Here is a 14,232-nt window from a genome sequence, read left to right on the forward strand (position 1 = left end):
GCAATAATGAAAGACATATTCTTGTATGGTTATTTATAAATTGATTTTAAATGTATTTGTTTACTTTTTGATGTCTTTGTTGTATTATTATTAACTATACTATCTTATTTGGTAGGATATTTATTTTTAAAAAAATGTTAAAGATAAGATAAAACAAGAAATTATGAATTAAATAACGAATTAGTTAATCAACTGATAATTATAAAATATTTTTAATCAAAAATTATACATAAAAAAACTTAACAAAAAATGAATATAATTTATTTTTAACACTTACAGAATTTTATAAATATTTACATTATTATATTTAAATGATACTTTATATTTTTTATTCGGTCATGTGGACTAATTTAATGATTTTTTTGTCGATTGTTTCGCTAGGAATTGAAGTAATTTAGCTGTTATTTCGTTATCAATTTTTTCGTCTTCGTCTGGAAAATAAAATGAACAATTGTTTTTTTTTTCAATTATAAAAGTTACAAAATTAATAAATTTATTTAAATTATTATAACAAATAAATTAAATTTTCTAATTAGTTACACAATAATTATATTATATTTAATAATATATCAATTTATTTTAATATATTTAGTGATTATTATATTAAAATAAAGTGATGTAGTGGAGTGATAAACGACAGCAAACTGGTATGAATGCAAAAAATCTCATACCAAAGTGATAAAAACTGAATTTGGAGTTAAACAATGGAATTTTTATCATATTGTTTTAATATATTAAATTATTTAAAACATTTAATTAAACAAATAAACTTCAAAATGCTTTGACAAAACAATTTCAAATATAAATCAAAATTTGCAAGCACTACACGCTCGTCTTTGGGCAAGTTAATTCAAATATTAAATGGGATTTGGCTTTTTATTCTTCGTGAATTATTTAATAATAATAAGCAGAGCCTAAAGAACGTAATTTACATTAAATGTTTTTTGTATTTGATGTAATTTAGCAAGTAATGTATCTAATAAAGCATGGGAAGCATAAACTTTTTAAAATTATTTATTCCAATGATGATTGAAAGGAAGAAAATTTTATTAATAAACATGAGTACCAAAAAGATGAATAGCGTAACTGAATTTCAGTACATTAAATCATTTAATTGGCAAATCGCATCTAAGAGAATATGTATTTAAAACTTATTAAGATATATTCTTTATTAAATCATAACATTTAGAATATAAGGAAGTGTGCTTCTAAAGTTACATGAATTATTGATATTAAGTTATGAGGTCTTCGAATCTGACCGATCAGACATCAAATGTCAGACGATAAGATATAGGATTCAGATCGCATGATGAATTGTTTTGCCAATTTTTTAAATGTCAATGACCAATATTTTTCAGGAATTGAATTACGACTTAAAATATAATTACAAAGTTGTAATCGGAAAACAATATTTTATAAAATAGGAAAAATTCATACCGAGCTCTACACCAATTTTGTTTGAATTGCTCTCGTTTTCTTCCATTAAACGTCGTCTTTGTTCTAAAATACTCCGTAGTTCTTCCGATCGAGTTGTTTTTACCTTGAAAGATAAAACTGTTTATTGATATTCTTGTTATAAGTTACATATAAATTTGTTTCCATACAATTGTATTTGTGTACAGCAAAAAGCAAAAGAATGTTGATCTTCATATAAAAAAATTTTCTAAAAAAACATAAATTATTAGTTTTTTAAACATCCTTACCATTTAGTAACACTAGTATTTAAAATTTTATCTTACTTGCAAATAATGGAAATAATGTATGAGGGATGTATTGAAAATAATGCAAAAGTGGGCATAATATTTTTATTTACTGACATAGATAATTCAAATTCACTTATTGTAAAGTAACTCTTCCTGTATATAAAGATATTACTCAACATAGTCTCCATTATACGTAACGAATTGGCATCATCGTTGAACCCAACTCAGAAACCTCTTTGAAAAAGTTTAGGCATGCTCTTCTTCATCGTTAGTGACCTCCCATCCACTGTACATCCCCCTGATTTGGCACCTTCTAACTTCCACCTGTTCAGTTCAACAAAGGACAGTTTTTTGGGAACAATGATTTGATGATGCAGATGAGGTAAAAATGGTTGTGAAGAAATGGGTACAAGAGTGCACACCTGAATTTTTCAAAGAGGATTCCAGAGTTGGATTCAACAATGGTGCAAATCTTTGTATACAGGAAGAATTACTCCACTAATACATGCAATTTGAATGACCTATATCAGTATATAAATAAGTTATGTCCACTTTTGCATCAGTTTCAGTAGAGCCCTCCTCATATATTATCATATAAAATTGTTTAAAGTTTTAATACAATTTATTCATACCCCAGATATATTTCTTTGTATCATTATGTGGCTGTAGAGTCTACAACCTTCTTCTCCCAAATATTTTTCCAATTGTTCCTTTTTCAAAGAAAACAGCATCTCTCCATTCAATGAATCTAAAATAGCTTGAGATCTATAAAAGATTTTAAAATTACTACTATGCTTTCATGTTTTTTTTAAAAAAAATGAAGCACGATTTCTTACTTTTCACTAAATCCTTTTACTTCTAGCCAATGTTTAATTTCAGATGAAGTGGAATGCAATTTCAAATATGAACACGAAGATCGATTATGTTTCGGACAAATCCACTTTTTATTCGTCTTCGATCCTAGAGAAAACCGTTTGTTCGTTTCTATTTCTTTTTGTAACTGTTTTTGTGCTTCTTTAACGTCCATAGATTTGTCGGTCGTAATCTCTTTAGTATAATTAGCATCGCCATTATCTTTTACTGGCTTATTAATTACAGGATTTTCCCAAGATTCGAAAGCATCTTCCCAGTTTCTCTCCAAACTCTTTAACAATTTTTCAAGTTTAATTTTACCTTTAAATATAAATTATAATTGATTTTCATTGTATTATCGACACTTAAATTTTACATCAGTGTTATATCAAAATAGAATAAATAAATAATGAGAATAAATTACAAAGCATAACAGAGAAAAATAATTACAAATCAAACGCACTCTGAACCTGTTCTTTATATAAATCTTTTTTAATATCCACTTGATTAACGTCTAGTAGTAGTATGCACTGAAATATAGTTAAATTATAAATTAATATATATTATCTAATATCAAATAATCTCAAAAAACTGTATTATTTCTAAATAACCAAATTTATTTAATACATAGAAAATATATTTATTTTTAAATGTAGTCAAATATTATAATAATAAAGCAATAAAACATTATAAACTACCCACTTTTAAAGACATCCTCAGGTAAAATAGGTACGACGTCATTATCATCTGTTTGAACCCCCATAGATTCTTTAGAAGATAATTGGTTTCTATCTATTAAAATTATTTTTAATAAAAGTAATTAATGAAATATTAGTAAAATTAGTTTCTAGATTATTAGGTTAATATCAATTATCATAATCTAATTTTAAAAATTAACCCACTTTCTAAAGAATTAGATAATGTTATAGGTTGAATATCATCATCATCATCTGTTTGCACAGCCAATGACATTTTTTGAGGTATCTGATCAGTAATAGAATCTACGAAATATATTGACATTAGTAATTTAATATAGTTAATAATTATTTAATAAAATTATTATATTAGTAATAAAGGAAAATGTTATACCTATTTCAGTATACAGTTAAAAAAAAGATAAACATAATTAAACAGAGATTTTTAATTTCACGAAGTGCATATTAAACGACACAAACGTAAAACAAATAAAAGACGAAACGTTAATAAATTCAAACTATGACAATAAAATCGTAAAAAATATTTTATTTTTCATAAATCTTATTACAAGCTTTTGCATATATTTAACACAATTACGATGCATCGATTCTTAATTCATATACGAACGTTACCCAAACTTTCCACCGTTACCCTGGCTAACATCATAATATTACATGTAAAAACACTTTACACATAAAACTTTTCGTCACATTGCTTGGGTACGATAATCTGAATGATTTAAATTAAACGATAACATTTCAAATTGATGGCCAGTCCCGAAAATTGTTTCCCATGTCGGAAAACAACTCGAGATGGCACTGCATTGTGATACGAATGCTTCTACAACATTCTCGTATATATATATTATACTTTACAAATATACATAATTTTTAACTTTTTTCACTTATATTGTCAATTTTTATCGTCGGAGATTTATGCATTGCATAGTTTGTGTTATATAAATGTATAAAAATATATTTTTAAGATCTGTTAGAGAATGTTAGCGTACAAAATTATACAAGACAAAAAAAAATGATATTTTTAATAACTGAAGTTAATATATATTTTTCTTTCTCGTTATAGAAGAATATTACATTATACTAATCTAAAAGATTATAGCTTATATTAATATATTTTAATTGTGTGTATAATTTAAAATATTGTGTATAACATTTTATTGATATGAGAATTTTTTTCATTAAAATAATTAAAATTTTATTTTAATATAGCTGCATTTAAATTCTAACATTAATATATTAAAAATATTTAAAGATTTTTAACAACTGTAATATATACATAAAAATTAAGTACATAGTAATATTTTTATTAATATGAATAAATCTATTTATTGAATAATAAACTGTAAAGTAAATTACAAAATAATTCATTTCATTTGTAGAATTACGTTTAACTGATAGAAAACATTTAACAATATAATATTTCATATAGAAGTCTTTTCTTTACAAACTATTTAATTACGTTCTCTTATATAACATCACACAGAATTATGATTCTTTTAAGGGATTAAACCAGGGATCTCAAATTCACAACTTATTGCTGCCATAAAATGATATGTTTTCTATGTTGTAGATTATATAATGTACAGTTTAACTACTGAATATTATAAACCTCTGCATACAGCAGAGGTTTATAATATTCTTATCTTCCTATAAGAATCATGTAAAATAGATTCAAGAATTATTGACGACTTAATTAGTTCGAGGGTCAATAACATATATCAAACAAAAAAATAATATGTTCTCAGACAAGGCAATGCTCCTTTATATAATTCATAGTATATATAATTCATACGGCATAACAACAGATAGATTTAAAATCAATAACACGCAAATCGAACTGTGAGAAAGTATTATTCTTCAGAAATAATGNGAATTTTTTTCATTAAAATAATTAAAATTTTATTTTAATATAGCTGCATTTAAATTCTAACATTAATATATTAAAAATATTTAAAGATTTTTAACAACTGTAATATATACATAAAAATTAAGTACATAGTAATATTTTTATTAATATGAATAAATCTATTTATTGAATAATAAACTGTAAAGTAAATTACAAAATAATTCATTTCATTTGTAGAATTACGTTTAACTGATAGAAAACATTTAACAATATAATATTTCATATAGAAGTCTTTTCTTTACAAACTATTTAATTACGTTCTCTTATATAACATCACACAGAATTATGATTCTTTTAAGGGATTAAACCAGGGATCTCAAATTCACAACTTATTGCTGCCATAAAATGATATGTTTTCTATGTTGTAGATTATATAATGTACAGTTTAACTACTGAATATTATAAACCTCTGCATACAGCAGAGGTTTATAATATTCTTATCTTCCTATAAGAATCATGTAAAATAGATTCAAGAATTATTGACGACTTAATTAGTTCGAGGGTCAATAACATATATCAAACAAAAAAATAATATGTTCTCAGACAAGGCAATGCTCCTTTATATAATTCATAGTATATATAATTCATACGGCATAACAACAGATAGATTTAAAATCAATAACACGCAAATCGAACTGTGAGAAAGTATTATTCTTCAGAAATAATGTGTTTTTGAAACCCCTGGATTAAACACTAAATAATGATTTATTATGATGTTCATAAAGTATATATAAGATATTTTAAAAAAATCATAAATTTGCAGTTGCCAATAGAAATATATAGATATATATTTTAAAAATATATTAACATTTTTTGTTTTAAAATCTTTTTTCTTTTATAATTAAAGATTTCTTAAAATTAATTAGTAAACATTAATCATCTTCAATATATACATTTATATTTTAAAATATAAAAAGTCAAAACATTATGAGCAGTTAACTTCTTCCTGAGTGATCATGTTAGCAATACACATTAAATTTACATTGAGGTAAATTTTTTTTATTGTGTAAAGATTTTAAAAGATTGTTCATGTGGGAGATGGATAAGTATCTAAGCATTATATTTAAGGAATATCATGGGGATTTAATCATTAAATGAAATCTTCTCGTTATTTGGAATGTTTTTTCCTCTTAAATAATCAACTTTCTTAACAAGCATATCCATTTAGCGCATTGATTTGTAGTTTGGTTGGTAATACGTTAACAAAATTTAAATTTTTGTATATATTTTTGAAATAATTATATATTAAAACCTTTAATTATATTTTAGTATATTATAAAAATAGAAACATTTATTTATTTACATATATTAACAATATTAGAATTAATAAATTCATTAGTTATATATTTTTTGAAAAACTTTATGCATTAATATTTTTGATTATAATTGCAAACTTTTATAAAATATAACTTAAAATTAAGATGGTAAATTATATTTGAGAAGATTCTATCAACAAATATCCTCGAAAACTGGAAAGCAATTATAATGGTTCTTCTAAACGCTATCATAATAAATATTCATATTGGATTATTCATTAAATTTTGATAATGAGTCATAGCTGATTTTTTTTATATAATTAAAGATAATTTTTGTTAGTAATAAGCAATTAACATGTAAATAGCTCCTAAATTATTATGGATATTTTGTTTTATATATATAAACATTTTAATTAATCATTTGTAGATATTAGTTTTGTAGTAATACTGTCTTTTAATTAATTTTATCCTGATGACATTATTAATGTTTTTCGTGATAGAAGCATATAATTCCCATTACTTAAAATTTATAGTTTCACATGTACACAGATTTTTAAAACAGTCAAAGACAAACTTTTCTTTGGACAAAAAATAAGCAATGTCAGAATATAACTGTAACAAATAAACTATCTTGTGTATACGCAATATAAACTCTTCTGTACAAAAACAAACGAAGACAAACAAGTATACAAAAGCAAGATGCCACACTTTCAGTTTTACTGTTTAGAAGTATCTAAATTCACCTTTCTTGCCCTGGCGTTCTCGACGAACCCAGTCGGCGGATGCTGGTGTAGGAATGGGTGCTGGACGTCTGGAAGGAGATTCTTGACTACTTGTTGTCATCTCTTCGAAATTTCCTTTTGGAAGAGGAGGAGATTCACTCTAGAAGATTTTAAAATTTTAATAAGTAATGACTCTTAGAAATTTAATTTTGTAAAAGTAATCAAAATGATTAAATAATGAACAAACAATAGAAACTCACCAAATTTTCTCTTGGGCTACCCTTTGTAGCATATATTGGATTATTGAAAACTTCACTTTCGGCACTATTAGCATTGTACGGGGTAATAATTGTATGTGGAACGTGAGCAATTTGCCCGCGCATGTTTCTTGCTTTCCACCATTTTCGGCTATCATCCAATACCTAATAATTAAATATACATTTAAAATTTACTAATTTTATATTTTTGTTCTTTTTATACTAAGATTTTACAGATATTACCTCTAAATATTCACCACGAATTACTGTAAGCTCTTTGTCATTGTTAGCTGTTCGAGGATATACAACTTGAACAATCTTTGCATTTTGAGATTTAAGTTCTTCTAGCCATTGCTGTTGTTGCCATTCAAACTGTTTGTGAGGATCAGAACCTGATGTGTGTTCTATTGAATCTGCACTGAAATCAGATCGCACATCTCTGTCTCGTATGTCACGTTCTGCCGATGGAAAACGTGTATCCCTAAAATGTTTTTAAAGAATTAGACAATTGATTCTATAGATAAAAGTATAAAACTTTCTTTAAAGAAAGCACACCTATCAGGAGGAAAATCACGTCTATTTGCTTCCTCGTGTTCTTCGAATTGTCTACTTTCATATATTGAATGAGAATGGCGATCACCAATTCCACTTGGACTTCCATGATTATATTGTTTCTCAAGTTTCTCATGACTGTAATAAAATCCTCCATCGTATCTTCCACTTTTATCTTCTCTTGGATACATATGATGATAATCTCGCTAAAATTAATATCATCAATAATTAAGTATTAATCAATAATTTACTTATTATTTCATTGAGTAAAATCAGTAAGTAGTATATGTAAAACCAACCTCTTCTGCAACTGCTTCATTTCTGTGATAAGATGAAGAAATTGGAGCAGCTGCAGCTGCAAGCTCAGGAGGATCTCTATCATCAAAACTCGGATACTCGGGAGCCCATCCATCAGAAAATACTGGATGATATTCTTTGTCATAGTCCTTCCACTGATCTCTGAAGTGAAAAAAATTTATATGCGATAACTTTATTAATTACGTACTCGAAAATCTTTTAAAGTAAGCCATTTGATCTTTAAAGATTTATTTTTTTTTAAACTTCAAAGTGTTTTCATCTCTAGATCTTCATCACATTAATATTCAACATCATATAACATCAGATAATCTGATATTATTCTGATATTCTAATATCTGATATATTCTGATACCAACATTTCTGAAATCTTTAGTCATCATCAAATGTAGGACATACAAACTTAAGCTTAGAATTGTAAAAAGAATAAAGATTCATTGAAATGTTTCCACAGAAAATAGACTTTTACAGTTTAAAAACCCATCTTGAAAGATACACACACAAATTATTTCAAATTAACAACAACTTTATCTTATCTTTCTGAGTTAGACTAGAATCCCAGAATAATCCAGAGTGATATTTAAAAAAATTATTATAATATTTTATTATTTAATGATCAATATTGACTTTTCTGTAATTCAAAGGACTTTTGTTAAACTAGAATTAGAAAAACAGTTGAAAAAATTTCTCCACTTTCTAAAAATCTTATCCAATAATTTACTAACATTTGACTAGTAGTAAGATTTGTAAGAATAATTCATCCTTTTTTTCATTTAATTCAATGAGAAAAATTATTTTAATAATTAATTTATGTTTAATAACTACAAGTGACAGACAGGTAACCCCCGTATAACATGGTAGTTACGTTCTAAAAAATTGCCATGTTATGGAATCTGTGTTATACGAAACAAAGAACTAGTACGAAAAGGAGGGTTAGGTTCCAAAAATTAAAAATACATTGCTATTATATTTTCATAATTAAGATAAATATCTTTATTAAAATTTTCTTAAGTGATACATAATAATATAAATTAAACAATGTTTTCTTCGTCATCACTAAAAGCACTATTAACCAAGAGCGTTTTCTTTTTGACAAGTTATCCTTATCTTCTGAGTATTTTTCTGCATTATCTTCAGATCCATGCTTTACCTTTTGCAAAAAGTATGTAATTTTAGATCGCTTGCTTTTAGTTAAAAGATCTTTATAAATTGCCTTATATGGTGCTAAGCATTTATGAAGAATAAAGCAAGTATGGAATAAGGGAAAAACATCTGGCAACATCAGAAGCAGAAGCGTCAAGATCTGGCAATATTAAAACAAGTTTTGAGAAGGACCATGTGTATTGACAGAAGGAAAATAAAATTTACATACTTAAGTATTAATAGTTCACGAAAATAATAATTTTTGTGAACTATTATTTCCTAAGTATGTAAAAATTTATTACATTTTATGTTGTAAGAAGGTTTTACCCAATTCTCGAACCGTGTCAGAGTGAATCCGTGCTATAACAGTACCGTGTTATACGGGGATGGTACCAATTCTTGAACCGTGTTAGAGTGAATCCGTGCTATAGAAGTGCCATGTTATACAGGAGTTACCTGTATATACATTTTATATTATTACAGTAGAGTGTCATTTATCCGAAATGTCAGTTATCCGAAAGAATTCCAGTCGGCAAATTTAAATTTTCGCTAGTGCTGTGGCACTGCAATCTGTGGCTATATCTTGTGCTACTCCAATATTTTTTTTGTTGATGTGTGCGTTTTAGCTGGCAGCACTGGCACTTTTGTGTGGTGTTTTTCTGACGACTGTGTGTCATGCTGAATCAAACATTTTTGATACTAGATAAACTTCTAAAGTATAATTTTTTTTATTTATATTTTTCAATATATTTATTTTGTTTGTAAAAAATAAAGAAATAATTTGTAATGATACAATAGCCACGATTATTATTTTAAAAAGTTTACATTAGGCTTAACATCGACAAAAATTCAATGCGAAGCAACACACAACGGTGAAAAATTTCAACATGGGATAGGTTAATATGTTTTTTCGTACATAATCGGTTATCCGAAAAATAAGTTATCCGAACAACCCCGTCCCCAATTGATTCGGATAAACGACGCTCTACTGTATTTAATATAAATATTTACAGAGTTGATTACATTAAGAAAAATAAACAGAATAAAAGAACATTAACTTAAACAACATATTATAGAAACTGTTCATAGGCCAATCAGCCCAAGTCCATTTTATTCAAAATCAGAGTTTTTGCTCTAAAAGGAAATATAAAGGGTAAATTTTCTGGTGCTAAAGAGCTCAAGCCCTCAACATTTGTAAACACTACTAGATCATACCATCTCTTCTGTCTAGGAACACTGACAAAGTAATGAGGCATGACTCTAATTTTGTCTCCTTAATATTGTAATGATTGGACTTATGCTAACTGACCTCCAAACATTCGTATGCATAGCATACAAGACTGATATAAGTTGCTATATGTATCACAAATTGGCAAGGTAGCAAATATAATTCATTATTACTGATTAACAAAAGTGTTTTTTTATTACCTTGGAATAACCCATGGTTCTCCCAGACTGTGCCATAAATCAGTCTCTTTCGAAGTACAACAATTTGTCAGCAACTCGATTGATTCCCGAGTTAAAAGTGGAGTGACGACCCTCGAAGCTAAATTTGAACTATAATTGGAATCCTTGGCTGCATCTATGATCAGAGCCAACGGAGTAAACAAAAAATGTACCAATTCTGGAGCATTGGGATCGTGTATGTGACTTTTTAATTTGGCCTTTAAAGAAATAATATTTATAATAACTAAACTTATTAAAAATATTTTTCCAACCATTCTGATTCGATTTTTTGGATATTTGGTAGACAAACAGCATTAAAAACTAACGTACCCAACACCAATAAAACATTTATAAAAGTACCATCCATAGACTTCATTGTTATGGAATCAAATAGAATAAAACTAAATAAAAAAGTATATGATTTTGTTGCAAACGTTTATGAAATTATAAAATATTATGAAAATTCTTACCTGACCTCAATTACAAGAGTTGGTNTTATAATAAAAGTTTAATAATTTAAACCTATTATAAATAAGTAAATAAGAGAAGTAAAATTTACATAAACAATTTTATCTTACAGAACGTACCAATAAGTTAAACGATAATTTAAATTTTTGCAAAATATCGATAAATTCTCTTTCTGGCGGGGGTTTGGCTCGCATGCTTAACATGCCATCTAAAATTTAAAATTTAATACAACAAAATTTCATTAAATTATAATAAAAGTTTAATAATTTAAACCTATTATAATATCAACTTTTAACTTACCACCCATGTCTTTCTTTTTATTTTTTCGACTTTTTTGTCTACGTTCTAATTCCTTGTAAGCCGCCGCGGCATGTTGCAGTCTTGCTATAAACCTCTCAATGTCGTCAAAACAATGATTTAAAATAGCCTAAAATAATTTTATTTAAATTTTAATAAGGTACAAAGATATAATAATAATACCTGTTCAGTATTAAAGAAAATAACTCACAACATCTTGCTCATATTTATCACTTGCAGTAGAACTTGTTTCATCATTTGATTCTCGGACATACATATCGCTCCTTCCCATTCTCTGATGGGAATAATTTGTTTCTCGATGTTGAGAATCTAATTTAATTTTTAGAGGAAGATGATGATTAAAATGAAATTTTTATTTCTTTTACATTTAATTTCACATATTAAATAATGTAATCAAGAATAGAATAACATGTTTACAATGGTCTTTTACATGTATTTATAATTTATTTTTATAATTTTATATGTATGAACACCAACTGAAGAGGAACTTTTTATTGTGTCCAAAATGCATTTGGAGTGTTCTATACTATGTACCGTACATGTTAAAGGAGCCATAGTTTATTGTAAATTTTTATTATTAAGGTGATAATAATCATTAATTTGTTAAATAATCTCATTCACTAATGTGATAAGACCATATGTATATACTGTATATGTGTCTTGTTTGATTTAGACTAATTATTAAATGTAATCAAGAATTTTTCTACTTACAGTTAGAGTTGGCTGCAGCGGCTGCAGCATTAAACATGTTCACTTGCTCTCTAACACTGATACCCGAAATGCCATTTACGGGCGGATCAGGTGGAGGATTGCTTGGTGGAGGGGGGAGTTGTCTCATATTATCTTTGTACCTAATATATGAAACTGTTATTAAATTTCCATCACTCCGTCTACCTTATCATATTAAAGTGGCAGTATCTTTGAACATTGAACCTATTTTAATCCTTATCAGATAAGATTAGAATTTTAATATGAAACTTTTATTACATATTTTATAAGCTTTTGTGTTATTAAATAACTACAACTATATAAAAATTTCTTAAACACTTTCGTTAGATAAATGTTTATGTATCATTTTACCTTGATTTTGCCTTGCCGCTCATAAACATTTTTATTTCATCTACAACGTCTTGTGCCTTAAAAAAAAAATTTGATATTGTTAATTGTATTTATAAACAATTAAATTTTTTTCTAATAGACTTGATACTTTATTTGTATAAAAAGTAATAAAAGAAAAAGGTAAAAATTAAAATTATTTTAACTGAACTTTACTGAACTTACAGAAACTTGAGCGCATTGGAAGATGTGCATTTCCGAAGGATTATGATTTTTACTTTTTGGATCCTCTCTTACGATGAAAATGAGAATGTTATTGTACAGTTCTCTTCTACCATCGCTTGTACATGCGGTTGGATCACTTATTAAACTCATCGGAAATCTTTCAACAATATCCTTTATAGAAATGTAATAAAATAATTGAATTATTAATTTTATCAGAAATTTTAATTCTCAACTTATGAAATAAAAAATATTTTATATTATAAATGATTTAAACAGTTTCAATAAACTGAGTATAAAATTAAAAATGAAACAAAGAAAGATTTTTCTCTTTCCACTTACCCCATTTTCGTAATCTATAATAATAACCCAATTTCTTTCCAGTCTCATTTGCATTTTTTGTGTCCAAATTCCACTGGATTTTTCCATTTGCAATAAACGACGAAGCCCATCTTTAGGTGCAACCAAACCTAAAAATTCATTCACAAATAAAACAGTTTTAAAAGAAAAGCCAGATTTATTAAAATATGTATATAAAGTGATTATTTGTTCCTAATTAAAAAACTAATAATAATAAATAACAATGTATCTCGATGGTTTGATATTTCTATTTTCTTTTGCTTTCTAACATCGGAACTTTTTGAAAATATCGTAAATGCTAATAATGAGTAAAATTTCATTAAGTCTGACACCAATAGAGATATGATACGCGATCCTCTATCAATCACCTCACCCTCACGAGTTCCGTACTCCAAAATTTAATAGCACAAATGCCCCTATATACAAGTTACCATGTTAAATTTCACTTCTTAAACTTTACCCCACCCCGAGATATTAAATGAAATAGCCGCAAACACACATGCAGAATTCTCCCTTTTTCTTTTTTACTTTATTGAGTTCAGAGAGTCTGAAAACACTGAAATTTGACAAAAAACCCAGCGGTTCAAATTTAACATGATTATAATACTTTCCCGTAGTTATTTATGACTGGTTCCGCATGTCAGATTCTGATTACAACTTCTCACTTTTGTATTTCTTTACATAATATTTAAAATAAAGTAACATGTCTGTTACTATTCTACCAAATAAAATTATATATATATATGGTGTAAATTATATCATATGAGTTACAAATTAGAAATCTTCAAGCAAAACAAAAAGAATAGAGTACAGTAGAGTCTCGAAAACTCGGCACTTGATAACCCAGCAGTCCGGATAACTCAGCCACACCCTGGCAGGGCAAAAAAATCCTTAGTTAATTAATTTTCATTATAGACAGCTTTATGCCTCAAAGTATTTT

The 14,232-nt window shown here is 26.7% G+C and overlaps 2 protein-coding genes across 2 annotated transcripts in view; both read right to left on the bottom strand.

Annotated features, from left to right (window-relative positions):
- Positions 1 to 250: 250 nt before the first annotated feature.
- Positions 251 to 3,575, bottom strand: LOC111631766 (epidermal growth factor receptor kinase substrate 8-like). The gene is made up of 7 exons (XM_023376073.1): positions 3,458 to 3,575; positions 3,268 to 3,347; positions 3,019 to 3,085; positions 2,540 to 2,876; positions 2,336 to 2,468; positions 1,438 to 1,540; positions 251 to 431 (listed from the first exon to the last, which is right to left on the bottom strand). Exons 1-7 carry the CDS (start codon positions 3,573 to 3,575, stop codon positions 346 to 348), a joined length of 924 nt encoding a protein of 307 aa, XP_023231841.1. The 3' UTR covers positions 251 to 345.
- Positions 3,576 to 5,265: 1,690 nt separating this feature from the next.
- LOC111631768 (epidermal growth factor receptor kinase substrate 8-like protein 2) overlaps positions 5,266 to 14,232 on the bottom strand; it is a 36,078-nt gene continuing 27,111 nt past the window's right edge. Inside the window, exons 5-17 of the mRNA XM_023376075.1 lie at positions 13,275 to 13,402; positions 12,936 to 13,106; positions 12,735 to 12,790; positions 12,366 to 12,505; positions 11,845 to 11,963; positions 11,637 to 11,763; positions 11,456 to 11,544; positions 10,851 to 11,086; positions 8,264 to 8,423; positions 7,968 to 8,170; positions 7,656 to 7,893; positions 7,416 to 7,577; positions 5,266 to 7,315 (exon numbers count right to left, since the gene is read on the bottom strand). Of these exons, the coding sequence (XP_023231843.1) occupies positions 7,157 to 7,315; positions 7,416 to 7,577; positions 7,656 to 7,893; positions 7,968 to 8,170; positions 8,264 to 8,423; positions 10,851 to 11,086; positions 11,456 to 11,544; positions 11,637 to 11,763; positions 11,845 to 11,963; positions 12,366 to 12,505; positions 12,735 to 12,790; positions 12,936 to 13,106; positions 13,275 to 13,402 (1,988 nt within the window). The 3' untranslated portion in view covers positions 5,266 to 7,156. The remainder of the gene's footprint in view (positions 7,316 to 7,415; positions 7,578 to 7,655; positions 7,894 to 7,967; positions 8,171 to 8,263; positions 8,424 to 10,850; positions 11,087 to 11,455; positions 11,545 to 11,636; positions 11,764 to 11,844; positions 11,964 to 12,365; positions 12,506 to 12,734; positions 12,791 to 12,935; positions 13,107 to 13,274; positions 13,403 to 14,232) is intronic.

The sequence above is a fragment of the Centruroides sculpturatus genome, unplaced genomic scaffold, assembly GCF_000671375.1.
Source record: "Centruroides sculpturatus isolate CEXI.00-Female unplaced genomic scaffold, Cexi_2.0 scaffold758, whole genome shotgun sequence".
Taxonomy (NCBI): Eukaryota; Metazoa; Arthropoda; class Arachnida; order Scorpiones; family Buthidae; genus Centruroides; species Centruroides sculpturatus.